The 14,812-nt window shown below is 54.1% G+C and overlaps 1 protein-coding gene across 14 annotated transcripts in view; it reads left to right on the top strand.

Annotated features, from left to right (window-relative positions):
* Positions 1 to 939: 939 nt before the first annotated feature.
* The window catches only part of DYSF (dysferlin), a 234,093-nt gene continuing 220,220 nt past the window's right edge, over positions 940 to 14,812 (top strand). For 4 of the 14 annotated variants that reach the window (XM_057558086.1, XM_007175528.3, XM_007175525.3 and 1 more), the window contains exon 1: positions 940 to 1,507. In XM_057558086.1, coding sequence (XP_057414069.1) covers positions 1,420 to 1,507 — 88 coding nt within the window. In that variant the 5' untranslated portion in view covers positions 940 to 1,419. Of the gene's footprint in view, positions 1,508 to 11,824; positions 12,043 to 14,812 lie in introns of those variants that run through there. The other 10 variants (XM_007175527.2, XM_057558083.1, XM_057558084.1 and 7 more) reach the window with 3 other exon arrangements.

The raw sequence follows: 14,812 nt of genomic DNA, 5'->3' as shown, positions 1-14,812 counted from the left end.
GACCTTTGGGGGAGTGTTGCTACCTCCTGGTACCTTTATATAAGGCAAAGCCAGCCCCCTGTCAGCAGCTGACCCTTCCTGCCCTGGGAGTGTGTGCTACCCCCATGGGCTGCTGGGGGAGAAGTTTTGCTGACAGCTGCACACCCACACCCATCCAAGTGGCCCACTTTAGAAGGTGAGTCACCCAACTGCTGGGAGTGGGTCCACACAGCTCCCGGAAGGCAGTTTAGCAACAGGTACTAGGACCTAAAAAAAGGCATGTCCTGTGCCCTTATAATTCCAAAGCTAGGAATCCCATCTGAGGAACAAGCAGAGGGGGGCTCAAGATGGGTTTATATCCCAGTTTTTATATGAAAAATGATTTCTCACTACTCTGATGGTAAGAAACTGGGAAGAGTCTAAATGTGCAGCAATGGGAGAAAGCTTTGAGAATTTAAGACATTCATATGATAGAAAATTAGGTAGCTATTGAAAAAAATTGTTTATAAAGAATTTTTAATGATGCAAGAAAATGGTACATGAAAAAGCAGGACACAGAACTGCACAGACACTCTGATCTCAGGTATACAATAAAGACTAATTTACATGCATATATGCATGCAATTCACAGGAAAAAGTCTGGGCTGGTAAATAAACAAATGTTAATACTGTATTTTTCAGACTCAGTGATTTCTTTCTTTTATGATTTTGTGTTAAAAGTGGCATGTGTTGTTTTTACAACCAGAGAAGAGGGATACAAAATTTTTAAGGCAGCCGGCGCTGCCAGTCAATGAAATTCCTCAGCTCTGGTCTTCCCTAGCGAAAGCGCCGGCCCTGCGCCTGCTGCCCAGCGCGTCCCCGGGGCGGTCCGGCTGGCTCCGAGGGAGAGTGCTGGAATCCCCGCGGCGGGAGGAGGCGACGGGCTTGGCGTCGCGCACTGCCGGAGGTGGAAGGTCAGGGGAGGGACCAAGCCTTTCTCCTGTCCAGGAGCGAGATCTGAACTGCGCTGGGCGCCCGGAGCCCCGGTCCAGTCCTCAGCCCTCGCGGCCGCCGCCCAGTCCGCTGTTCCACCGCCAGGTGCAAAATGCCGTGTCATTGGGAGAGTCTGCGGCCGGAGCATTGAATTACAGCTTAGCCGAGACCGGGTAGGGCGGCGGGGGTGGAAGGGGAACAGAAGCCCCTGTTCTCCTCGGAGCACCCGCTGACAAGCGGGCTGAGCGCAGCCGGGGCGCGGACCGAGTGGAGCCCACTGGAGCAGCCCGGGACTGGCCTGTTCCTCTTTAAGAGCCGCTGCTCTGAGCCGGGAGCCAGTGATCCAAGCCGCTCTCCCTGCGCCAGCTCTCTCCAGTGAGGGAACCCTCGAGCTGCGCCTCGACCGTCCCCGACCTTCCCCAGCCCTCTCCGCGCCCTGGGCGCACTGGGCCCGGACTCCCGCCGGTCATGCTGAGGGTCTTCATCCTCTACGCCGAGAACGTCCGCACCCCGGACTCCGACATCAGCGATGCCTACTGCTCTGCGGTGTTTGCAGGTAGGAGGGGCCCGCGATCCCTCCCGGGAGGGGAGGATGGGGTCGGAGAGGAGACGCCGCGGCTCTCCATCCCGGAGAGCACCGGGACATGAGAGGCCAGACTCCTCGCCCAGACCAGATTGACTCTGAGTGTTGCTAAAACACACACCCTCGGAGCGAGGCGACTCAGAGGGAAATTGAGGCAAGAGGGAGAGGTGGCTGAGCGGCCTGGAAGCTGAGCCCGGGTTGGGGCTAAGAGGGACCTGGAAGACGGGGCCAGCATCTTTCCTCGCACTCTCTGGATCTCTTAAAAGAGGCCTTTCCGGGTTGTGTGCTGCAAAGCGTTGTACTGCAGGGTTCCCCGCCTCTCCCCGGAAGACTGGTCCCCGGACTATTTGCAATCCAGCTCTTCCCCCCCGCCCCCCCCCCCCCTCGCGCCGGCCGGCCGGGGCCTGGCGGCTCTCCTCGGCCTTCGCTCTCTATTACAGGCTGGGCCGGCAGGCAGGCAGCCCCTGGGGGCAGAGGCATCGCCCATCGGTCCAGGGATCCTACCCTTGCTTTGGGCACAGGATGCGGGAAATTTAGCATGTTGGGGGTGGTAGCTCCATCATCAGATTGAGGCTACCTTGAGCAGGGAAGCCTGCTTCCCTATCAGATTGAGACCTCCCTCAGGAAGGTCTTTTCATGGTGATGAATGAACTACTCCAGGAGGTGACGGATGGGCCTGTGTGCTTCTCTGCGACCCCCCTCTGGGTGGAGCTAGAGCTGGGGTCTACACAGCTGGGTCTGTGGGTTTGGAGCCATACTGAGGGAGAAGGACCAGAGGGCAGGAGTGTGGGAGCCCACCTCCCCACCCACCCTGTGGGTTCACTCTCAGCCTCTGTTACCTGTCTTTCCCTTTCTCCCCCGGAGATCTGGCTACATCCCAGGCCTCCGGCAATCATAGCATCGGCTGGTCCCTGGCCATCCAGCAGACATTCCCTTTCAGTTTCACGAGCTCCTGGATCTACCTGTTCCCAGACGCCCATGTGCCCATGTGCTCCCGGACACATGCACACCTGAAGTGCATGTGACACCTGCAAGTTCCAAGGAGTAGAAACTCACAGAACGCAGGCATGTGTCCATAACAATGTGCGTGCGCGCACACACACACACACATTCCTGGGTGTGAGATTCTGGGTTTCTCGAGGAGGAGTCGCTGAATGGGCCCTTGGCCTGGAAAGAAGTGTGCACCGAAGGGGGTAGGAGGAGCGGTAGGTGACACTCTAGCTGTGCTCTTTTCCTAACGCGTTGCTTTGACCTGTTCTGACCAGTTTCCCACAGTTGCCTTCAGAAATGAGCTTTATCAAGGTGTTTCCAGGAGGAGAACGAGGGCACAAATCGGGGGCCTGCACGCTTTCTCTGAAACCTTGGCTCTGGGCAGGCCAGGCCAGTGGTTCATCTGCATGGCCCGGACTAGCAGCCTGGCTGAGGGCCCTGGGCTGAGAGCTGCAGGCCTCCTGGGAGCACCATTCACTCTGTAAATAGCCCCCTGGCTGAGGGGAGGGAGGATACATTGCAGCCAGAGGGAAAACAGGCACCCTGTGCTTTAAGCAGCTACTCCCGCCCCAGCACCCCTCGCCTGGCACAGGGCCCCCTGAGGGCTGAGCACCCTCTGGAGCTGTCCAGTGCACAAGTGAAATGCAAGAAGGGTCACCTTGGAGCCCCTGCCTCTGTTCTCAGGGGTCTTATCTCCTCTGGCGTCCACTCAGCCTGAACCAGATTTTCCTCCACCTTCTCTGACCACACCCCCAGCTCCCAACACCTTCCCGCAGGACAACACACTTGACTCAGCCTTCATGGCGCCCCTACCCAGACCAAGCTCAGAACCCTAGCAAGACAAAGGAAAGAATGAATAATGAATAATGAAAGGGGAAGCACTTTCTCACCCCAGAAGTGCTTTACCTAGAGGAAATCCTGTTGTCGTCATTTCTGCTCCCAGGGCCGCCTGTGGAGCAATCGCCCCATCCTGTATCCTCGCCCTGACTGAGCCCTTCCCCCCGTTTGTCTGTCTGCTGTCAGTCTGCAGTCCTCCCCTTCGCCTGCAGCCTGGCTCCTCCGGGTGGGCTCCCCCTTCCCTGGCGATGAAAGAGGGTACACTGTGCTGACCAGGAGTGTCCCCCGCCTTCGGAGGGGGCCTTCTGGATCCCGCCCACTCCCAGCCATCACAGTCACTGCCGAGCAGTCATGGGGAGCGCAGGCCCCCCCTCCCCCACCCCTGGCCGCAGTCCACCTCCTGCGTGTTGGCCAAGCTCTTCACTCATGTCCAAATTTGGCCTCCCTGCGGCATTCAGGCCTGCTCACCCTCCTTCTCCCGACCAGGGCCAGGTTGGTGAATGATTACACAGAAGGCTCTGGTCTCAGGAGCACACTTCTCAGAGCAAAACACCCTTCTGGGAAGGCTTCCCGCACCAGCTGGCCTGGATCTGGCTTTCCCAGACCTGTTAGTCTTGGGGCCAATAGACCCCCTCCTTTGGCTACCTATTTGTAGTATCTCATAATTTCACAGGTGCCTCCGCGCATGCATAAATTCATTTCCTGCTCACAGTAGCTTTGTGAGGCCAATGGGCAGGGATATCATCCCCTTTTACAGATGAACAGATGGGCCCAGAGAAGTGCAGGGGCCTGGCCAAGGTCACACAGTGGCCAAAGCAACCCCCCCAACCCCCATCATCACGCCCTCTGTTGTTCTCAACGTCCATGCTCATGAATAAGAAAGTGCTTTGGAAAGCATACCATGCACTGCCCACACATGAGGCACCCTGGGCCTGAGCCAGAACAGGGGAGGGCTGTGCGTGGGGTACGCAGCATGGGCTGAGTCAGAGTGGAGGGGGGAGTGCAAGGCTGCAGGGAGCGCAGTGTATGATGAATGACCCAGAGATGGAGGATTCCAATTTTGAAAAGTGTATTCATCACAAGGAGAGAGAATGGTCATTCATTAAGCACAATGATGCTGTGAGATATATTTAACTGATACTGTGCTCACTAGGTGTAAGCACTGTTCTAAATAGAGCTCACTTACTATGAGTTCTGTCATGTTCGAGTTGTAATTTGTACCAGGCCCTTATATGTAGACGCTTAATCCTCCTATCAACCATATATAGTAGCAACCATTATCACCCCCATTCTACACCAAAAAGAGGTTAAGTCATACACTAGTAATTAGTGGAATCAGGATTCAGGCCCACACAATCTGGCTCCAGAACCCCATCTTTAACTGCTCTACCATTTCCCTCTGGTCTTAGCTCTGATTTATAAGAGACAAGCAGTAAAAGGTGGAGGGGCAGGAGTGGACCCAGGTCTGGCTCACACCCCAGAGCCCAGTCTCAGTCTGCACGTGGCCCCCTCACACCCTGCCTTATCTCACACATTGTCCCTGCTGCCACCCACTCTCGTTCTCCCTCAGGCCCTGACATCCCTACTCTCATTCTCTGGTCTGGAGGATGCTTTCTTATCTCAGAGGGGTCTCTGCCCCTCTGCATCACCCTCTCTGCATCTCGTAGGACCAGTTGGCCCAGGTTGCTCCCTCTGGGCAGTACTCTTGTGCTAGGCCATCTCAAGGCCTCTGTTAGGCCTGTGATGGCTGTTCAGGGACTGATAAGCTAAGGCTAGGGGCATGCATCATGTAGCACTGAGGTGGGCAGCCTGCAGTGGGTGTGGCAGGCACTTGGGGGCCTCCGGAAAGGGGGCACTAAGCATAGGCCCCAAGGCTAAGCCAATCCAGTGGGGTGGAGGGGCTCAGGAGTGCAGATAGCTGGCAGCCTTGGTCACATTCCAGTGGGATGAGAGCATAGAACAAGAATGAAAGAAGGACGGTAGCTGAGAGTATTGGCTGTGGACCCAGACTGCCTGGGACCTTCGATTTGGAATCCCAGCACTGTCATTTTCCAGCTGTGTGTCTTTGGGCAAGTTACTTAACCTCTCTGTGTCTCAGTTTCCTCATCTATAAAGTGTTGATAATAATAGTACCTGCTTTGGAGGGATGGTTCTGAAGAGTTTATGTGTTAATCCACATAATACACTTTGAATAGTGCCTGGCACTTAAATACATGTTAACTATTTTACTATTATTATATATGTTTATACATATATTTATTATAATTATTATTATGGTTAACATGTATTGTACATGTACTAAGAAATCACTGCACACATCCAAAAAGCCTTTCACTATCTTTTTTGCCTGGTCCGGCCTATCACCAGCTCTGTTGGTTCATCTACTGTCCTACCAGACTGGGCACAATGTGCTGAGAAGTGAGTGGCCATCCCCTCGGCCCCAAGGGACCCTGGTCCTGTCGCCTCTGGCTGCTCCCCCCACACCCCCTGGAGCAGTCCCTTCAGAGGCCAAGACATATGTCCACTTGCCTGACGGCTGGCTGTGACCCTCACCATCGGGCTAGATCTTTCTTGGAAAAAGTATCCCTCCAGTGACTCCCTGAGCCCACAAACCTTCTCAGTCCCTCTCCCCAGGCCAAAATCTGTTTCTTTCTTTACTTCCTGCATGCTGGTCTCTTTCCAGATTGGCTCATTAGGCTGAAATGTTAGCAAGAAGAGCACTAACATCTATTGTGCACCTACTGTGCGCCAGGCAGGCACTGGGCTGGAAACCTTAGTGTTTGCTTTAATCCTCCCAACAGCTCTGTGAAGTAGCATTCTCTTGATTTCACAGAAGTGGAAACAGACTCTGAAAGGTCAAATCTCACGCCTTGGGACACATGGCTAGAAAAGGGTGCACTGGGATGGACGCAGGGCTGTCTGATTGTTCCTGCTATGGGAGAGTTCTTCCCAGGCAGTCGGTCACATGACCATGGCCATAACCAGAATCACTGCTGTCTGTGCAGTCTACACCCCGACACCCCTGGTAGACATGTGACTGCCTCTCTAATCCCAGCTGGTCGGATTGGGATATCCTTGGGACACAAATTCTTCAATGAATGTGAGGGGGGAGGGCAGAAGGATGCTTTGGACCATCCGTACTCCTGTAAGTTTTTGGACTTTGGCAAATGTGCCCTGAGGAATCCTGTAAGCTCACATGCAGAGTGTCCGTCTCAAGGTTGTTGTTATTGGAAGCAGAGGGCAAGGTTTATTTGCATTCTGGATACCCCATGTCAGGCCTTGGGAAAAAACAAGACCCCAGACATTAGGAGAACTGAGCCAGAGGAGACCAACTCCAAGAGCAAGAAGGGGCTCTCCTTGAAGTATCTCCTCCTTGACTGGCAGGGAGGAAAGACCCTATATAGGTGACAGGAGAGGGTCACAAACCCACATGCCCATGGGAGCATGGCAAGTGGCGTAACTAAGGCCAGAGGGAGAAGCGCATGCATATTGGGTGAGTGGTAGCGAGTAGGGCGAGCCGAGATGCATGCTCCCGGCTGCAGGTGCCAGATGATCAGTGTTAGGCAGGAAATTAGGGATCGTGTGCCAGCTTCTCTGATTTTTCAAGGGATGCTATAAATCCAGATCTCCTAATGTTTAAAGTACAATTTTGTTATAAAACATTGTGTTGATCAAAGTCAGCAGGTCTATGTGCTGGATGTGTCCCAGGGGACACCAGTGGCAGCATCTGATGGTGTTTTGTTTAATCTGGGAGACCTTGGTGCTTGGACTCTCCAGGGAACAGGCAGCCAGTCTCCTCTCACTTGAGATCATCAGTCAGCACCTACCCATGACTACACCGATGGGGTAGCAGGGGAGAGCTTTAGTCCCCTCCCCCCCTTACCTCTTTTAGCTCTGAAATGTCCGTTGCGCTTAACATGAAATTGTAAGTAAAAACTGGGCTTGCTATGCAAATTCAGCTTCAAAGCAGGTCCCCTTGAGGCAGGAGATAGATGAGTCCCAGGCTGAACAGCCGGAGTTCGTCCGCTGTGGACAGATACTCCAAAATAGCAGGAGGGAGGAGAAGATAAGCCCTGCCCAGATAAGAGATAAAAGACCACATATTCCTCATTCTCGAAGTCAAGGAGACCTTCCCAACTACACATGCACAGAAAAGCTCCTTGGAGGTCAAAAAGGGAGGGGGCGCCACCCCACAGTAAGCGATGTCAACCTACCCATAGGCCTATTCTCTAGAATCCATCTTGGCTAAGAGATGCGCACACCCGCAGAGGAGGACGCTGAGATATACCAAATATGGACTCAGAACCAGCAAAGCAACATGACTGGTCAAAGGAAACCCACAAGAAATGCCCCATAAAAGTCGTTCAAACTACCACAACGGTGCGACTCTCTCTCTGAGCCCGCCCGTGTGTCTATCCACACATACTCTTCTTCCTCCTAATAAACACTTTACTTGTTTCACTACTTTCTGTTTCTTTGTGGAAATTCATTTTCGTGTCACTGGCCACTGGTCTAGTGGCTAGGATTCAGTGCTCTCACTGCCGTGGCCTGACTTCAATCTCAGGCCGGGAACTGAAATCCTGCTTCAAGCCGCTGTAGGCCGAGGACACCCGAGACCACCCTTACCCACTTGCTACCCAACAGTGGCCCCTAAGCTGGCCCTGTCACCTTTGCAGTGGGGCTGGAGTTGTCCCGGATGCCGAGGAGCCGCCCTTACCTGGGGCCTTAGGTAGGATGCAGACCGGGCTCTTGGTTAGCGAGCCCTAACTGATGGTAGGGGGCACGATGGTCTCTCTCACTCACATAATGGTTGATGTGTAGGCAGCCCAGGCTGGTAAAGTTCTGACCCACAGGGCTGTCCAGGCCCCCGGATCATTTCTGTCTTCTCTGCTATCCCCCGTGGTCCCTTTGACAACGTGGTTGGTGTGGTGGATATTGTACTTGGCTCTCCAGTGTCCCTTCCACACCATGATAAGGCTAAGCCAGTGGTTCTCAAAGAGGATAGTACTGTCCCCTTGGGGGAATTTTGGATATGATGATTTGGGATATGTTTTCACTGCAGCCTGGGCAGGAACACATAGCCCTCCTGCTCATATCGCATCGGTCATCACCTGGTTTCCTGGCCACATCCAGCTCTGAGGGAGTTCTGGGAAATGTAGTCTATTTATGTGGGTGACCATGCTTCCAGGTCAAGCTCCTTGGAACACTTCTATGGCAGGAGGGGAGAACATCTTTGAGGGGGACAAGTTGACGTTTCAGCACACTGTCCACAAGAGCTGCATTCCTGATGCAAGTCCCCTTGGGAGGAAGCCCCCTTGAGCACCAGGCCCCAGGATGACATCTCCAAGGGAAGAGTCAGCCATCCTTTCAGGGAGAAGTGAAGGGCAGCCAGACTGGGAAGTTGGAAGTTGGGATGGGAAAAGAGGCCTCGGGAAGTGTCCAGGGCTCAGGCCACCAGCTGCTGCTTTTCTGGTGTACTGAGCAGGTGTGTGGAGACCCTGTTCCTTGGACATGAGCCAAGGGTTTGCAAAAGTCCCTTGGAATATTCCTCTGGAAATATTAGATATGCCCCTACAGATTTCCTGTGCCACCTCTGACCGATTAGAGCAGGGCTAGGGGGCAGGGTGTGGTGTGCTGGGGAAAGCAGCAAAGTCAGGAATTATTATGATGGTAAAAAATATCCTCAATCATCAGATCCAAAATTCCCCCTAGGGGGCAGTACTATCCTCTTTGAGAACAGCACACTTAACATCACGGGGTGGAAGGGACACTGGGGAGCCAAGTACAATGCCCATCACACCAACCCCAGGCCAGCCCTTCCTATCCACTGGGAACACCTGGCTGCCTGAGACAAACTTGGGCTCTCCCCTCATCGACCGACTCCACCATCTAGCTAGACATCAAACCAGCACTTAAACAAATAGTTACTGCTTACAGTTGGGACAAGCGCTAAGAAGGAAAAGTGCTGCTGTGCAGTTGTTTGCCAGAGGACCCAGCCTAGACCAGGAGGTCAGAGGCTTCCCACGGAAGTGATGAGGCCTGAAGAGTGAGTGGGGGTGGCCCTTTAAGAGAGTTGGGAAGGCAGGTGCAGGTGGAGGTGACAGCAGAGCTTGGAGGGAGTTTGGAGGGAGCTCAGCATGTTCCAGAAACTGAGAAGTCACTGGAGCTGGAGCTGGAGAGTGAGGGGCTGAGGGGTCTTACCTTGTATGCAGAGGAAAGGGAGCCGGGCTCTACTGCAAGAGCATGGGAGGCCTTGGAGGGGTTTTACGAGGGGAGGGACCTGATTATATTTAAGATCACTTGGCTCCTGTGTGGATAATGGACCAGAGATGACCAGCTAAGAGGCAGCCCAGGCAGGAGAGGGTGGTGGTGGAAATGCCTTGGTGGAGGTATTTGGATGCTGTGGGCACATAGATAGTACCAAAGTCAGTAAGGATGACTTAGGCTGCAAGTAAGTGAAATCCTACCTCAAAAAGACTTTAGTAATAAACAAACAGTCTTAAAGTGATTTTTATTCCCGATACAAGTCCTCTTGGGAGGAAGCCCTGTTAGTACCAGGCCACAGTATGATCCAGAGACCTGGTGGGCTCTGGGCATATAGAGTGGACAGCTCCACAGTCACCCTGGACCCAGGCCGACTCCATTTTTCTCTCTGGTCTGCCGTCCTTGGTGTTTGCTACATCTTAGAGCTGGCCGGCCATTGGATCTACATGCTTCCTTATTCTCACGAAGCAGGAGAGGGAGTTGGGCTTGTTCATTCACGGAGGATAAGTTATCCCTCCAGAAGAACATCTCGGGACATATGCCATCGCTGGACCAACAGCTATTGCCAGGAGATAGTCTCAGATAGGTCAGGATCTGGAGCTAGGGCTGGGGGTAGTACCCGCATAGTCGGCTTCTGCTGAGAGGGAGGAAGTTTGGATGTTGGAGAGGAAGTAAATGTCCAGCTCATCATGAGGGTTAGTGGGGTCACCCAGCGAGAGTGGTAGAGTCAGGAGGAAGAGGGCGCAAGCCAGCTAGAGAAGGTGCAGCCTTTAAGGTTGGGGAGAGGACAGCCTCAGACTTGTCATCGAGTGGGTGAGGGGGGTAGGATCTAGTGCCCAAGTGCCCAGGGGGGCTTAGGAGTACGAATGATTCATTTATAACAGCAGGAGAAAGAGCAAAAGATTTGGGGGCAGAAGCTGATGGGAGTTAGGAGGCCGGGAGCCTGAGGAAATTCTCTACTTTGCATATAAGAAGCAAACTAAGAGCAAGGATGGTGATGGGATGTTGTAGGTTTGGGGAGAGAAAAGTATGAAATTGTTGTCTAGGAGAGAGGGAGATTGAAGGGGCTGTGGAGATGTAGTGTGGTTGCCGGTCAGCACTCAGGATCCACCAGAGTCAGGGGTGGGAAATAACAGGTGAGGCCAGCAGGTTAGCTGTGTTATTCTCCAACACCTTTAGTGCTTAGCGGGCTGGGGTGGAGCAGGCAGAGCTGGATTTCACCACGTTGTTGTTTAGCCACCTGAAAATGCTGGATCTTCAAAACAAGAGAAGAGAAAGAGAGCTGTGATCTTGTGCAGCAGAATGACGATAACTAGTCACTGAATTGAGGCTGAGTGAGGAAGCTAGTGAGGACCGGGGAGGTGGGAGGAGGGACAGTGCCTGTCGGGTGCTCGGCGCTGCAATGTAGGGGTATAGAGGTGAGAAGCCACCTGTGGCCAAGAAGTTCATCAGCTGGAAAGGAACCAGACGTAATGGGAACGCGCGCTAAAGGCTGTCACCGCTCGAGGCTCACTCTCTAGGCAATTCCCCTCACGGTGGGGGCGAGGGGACCTAGAGATTGCTGCTGGGGATGTGGCAGGGTACCGAGCGGGCAGGATGCAGACCTCCGCCTCCGGAGACGAGTGACCCCGGACTGCTCTGGAGAAGGCTCAGAGGCCCTTCGCGAGAGTTCGAGCGTTGGAGTCTCTCGGGCCTCCGGGGCACCGAGGGCGGTCGAGGGGGAAGGTGGGCCGAGGCGAGTGGCGTGGGCGCCAGGGGCTCAGGGCGCAGCGCGCGTTCGGCCGCTCGGCCCTCTCCTCCTCTAGCGCTCGCAGAGCTTGCAGTTTCCCGCGGACACACTCTGGTCTCTGAAGCCGGGTTTCCCCCACCTCCCGCCTTCGCACCCAGTTGCCCCTGGGCGCTTCGGGCAGGAGAGCAGCGGAAGCGAAGTCGGCCTTGGTGCGCTCGGGGCCCGGGCGCGCTGGCCGGGCGGGTAGCCGGGACGGTGCGGGCTCCCGCTAGCAGGCGGGCGGGCGACGCTTCCCAGCTGCGCAGCCGAGCCGTGCGCCCCGCGTCAGCTGCGCTTCCATTCCTGGTGGGGGCGGGGACCCGCGGAGGGGACCAGCGCCCCCGCCGGCGCCGGGCTGACCCCTGGCCCGCCCCGCCCTCTGCGGGCAGGGCGGATCCGGACCCGGGCCGGAGGGGAGGGTCCACCCAGTGGGTGTCCGGTGTCCTCGCCGCGGCCTCTCCCAGGCGCCGGGACTTCTCCCGCGGAGGCGACAGCTCGCTCCCCTCTGGTGCGGCTGCCGCGGAGCCGAGCGCTTGCTCGGTGGGGGCCGGCCGAACCATGCTGAGCTGCCAGCTGGTGAGGGCCAGCAACCTCCCCAGTGTGAAGAAGGACCGGCGCAGCGACCCGGTCGCCAGCCTGACTTTCCGAGGTGAGAGCCCCGTGGCCGTCGCGCCCGTGCGCTCGCGCCACCGACTCTGCGCGCGCACCGCCGGGTCTGCCGCCCCGGCTCCGGCGCTAACTGTAGTCCAAGCCATAGTTTCCTCCCCGTCAGCAAGGACAGAAATCTCAGAGAAATTTCGGTCCTATCTTCTGCAGAGGGGGCGAGGAGGATGCAACCGAGCACGATAAATGCCACTGTGCTCAGAAATTTTGGAAAACCAGAAGTGTCATAATAGGTCAACAGTTACCACTTTCTTAAGACCGAAGCCCAGAGGGAATAACGTGCGAGCCCTTAGCAGGCAGTGATGAGGGCGGGGTTGGAGGATGGGTGCGGAAGAGAGAGGAATAGGATCGCTTAAAAACTGGGCGTGGAGACCGTGAAAGTTGTGTCTTGATTTCATTCATTCATTCGTCCATCTTTCTTCAACACTGGCCATATTGAATCGGCCGTGTCTCAGTTGGGAGGAAAAAGGATAGAATAGGGCGGATGTGGCCTTGATACAAAAAATTTTGAGAGTTCAAGGAAGTTTTTTAAATGCAAAGAGCCTAAATGCCTGCCTGTGGTACTTAGGCAAGAGAGGGTCTCTCTCTGTTTGGGGCAAACACCCCAAAGGACTCAACCCCCTCCCCCTTCTCACCAGGCACCCTTAACTTCCGCCTCAAGGCAGACATTCCCACGGGAGGAGGTATCTCAGGAGGGGAAAGGAAAGAGGAAGGATCTGTCAAAATTAAGAGAAGGAACAATGGCAGTGAGTCAGGACCCCAGTTCTGCAGAGAAAGATACTTAAGGAAAGGGAGAGGGTTTTCCTCTTACCACGAGGTGTATCCTGTGGTTTTGTGGAATTAAAAAATGTGTGCGGCGCAAAAGGTGGTCAAACGGAGAGGGGCAAGTGGCTGGTGTTTTCAGGAGGTTAGAAAAAGGTGGGACCACCAAGGGGGCTCTTTAGCTCTGACCCACGATCGCCATCTGCTCCCCAAGCACCCCGAAATGATGATAACCGTAGATGAAAGACACAATTTGGCAAAGTGAGAACTAACTGTAGCTTTTATTCTTTGTTGTGGGACCATTTACATTTTATTCCTTTTTTGAAAAGTGTGAGTCGAAACAGTTTAGAAAACTCTTCTGTTTTCATTAATCGGTGATATTCCTGGGTGCCTACTATGAAATGCAGCGTCCAGACAAGGTCCCTAGTTCTCCCTTAGGTTCAGATTCTGCCTAAGCCATTCTTGTGCGGAAATTATGGGGCCAACACTGGCTGGGAAAGAAGTTCCCCAAGGACCCTGAGCCCAGGGCCCTTCATCAGCCTGGGTCTCTTAGATGCTTTGGACTTCTTTTGCATCTGTTCACCACTCTCTTTCCCTGGTTCTCTAACGGTTTTGTGGTAGCTACTAATCTCCCCATTCTGCAGACAAGGAAATGGAAACCTGGGGAAGTGTCCTGGTCATGGCAGGGAGTGCTTGGAGTGGGCAGTGCCCTTGAGTCCAAATCAATTGAGGTCCCTCTTGGCTGTTGCCCCAGCCCAGGTACTCCGAGCACATGCACCTGCTGTCCTCTCCCCATCTCTGCATTCCCCTCCCTTTATAATGCCTTACTATTTATTTGCACTGACGAGCTCCTAGCAAAACTGAAATATAATGGAATGTACCATCTCCAGCTGTTCAAAGTCTATTTATCTTTCAAAGCCCAGCTACAATGCCACCTCCTCCAGGAAGGCACCCAGGATTCCCCTGGCTATCATTAGTCTCTCCTCTCTGGATGCACAGCACCTTGTTAGGTCTGCTAGTGCACTCGCCCCAGCCGGGCTGTGCTCAGTACTTTGCTCCATAATTAGGATCGCAGGACTCCTTGAGGGCGGCATCTTGTCCTATTCATCAGGGTGCCTGGTGCTGAGAGCAAACAGGTGGTACTCTCTAGTGTGTGCCCTTTCTGGCCCAGTTACTCACCATCTTCCAGATGTGCCTGGGACTCTCAACAGTCTGGGGCAATGGTTCTCATGTTTTACTGTGCCTGAGAATCTTCTGGGGATTGTGCTTGAAAGACAGATTCCTGGGTCCTATCCATAGAGGTTCTGATGCAGCAGGTTTAAGTGACCTAAGAATGAGCATTTCCATACCTGATGCAGGCCAGTTTGGAACCACATCTTGAGAGAAATTGATGTGAGATGTGGTGAAAGGTGAAATTAATGGGACCTCCCCCACCCTACAGGGGTATTCATGCTGGACTTTGGGGCTGAGTTGATGCTTAGGTAAAGGGGCTGTTAGAATCAGGCCCAGAATTTACAGATCATCTAGCTTGGGGTACTCAACCCCGGCTGCACATCAGAATTGTGTGGGGAGCTTTCAAAAAGACCACTGCCAAACTCCCTGTCCCTCCTCTCTTGAAGTGAAACTTCTGGGGGGAGGGGCCCAGATATAGGTGTTTCTAAAAAATCTCCAAATGTACAGGAAGCGCAATCAGGGGTGAGAAGCCTTATCAGAACACATCATGGCACAGAGGGGACTGGCCTGCTTGCAGAGAAGTCTCCGCACTGTGTGCTGGGCTCCCACTCGGAGCAGAGCCTGAGGAGCATGGGCCTGACCAGGCCCACTTGTCTCACAGTTGTTCCCGGCATTCCAGGCTCAGATGTAATTTCAGGACCTGCCTCCCAAAATAGACTATGAACTCTGGGAGGCTGGACTCTGAGGGCCCTTTTATGTGTTCCCTCTCTCAGGGCTTTAGGATAGAGGCTTTTAATGAATACTTATCATCCCTTTGTTCT

This window comes from Balaenoptera acutorostrata, chromosome 12 (assembly GCF_949987535.1).
Source record: "Balaenoptera acutorostrata chromosome 12, mBalAcu1.1, whole genome shotgun sequence".
Taxonomy (NCBI): domain Eukaryota; kingdom Metazoa; phylum Chordata; class Mammalia; order Artiodactyla; family Balaenopteridae; genus Balaenoptera; species Balaenoptera acutorostrata.
This window is presented reverse-complemented; position numbering and strand designations above follow the sequence as displayed.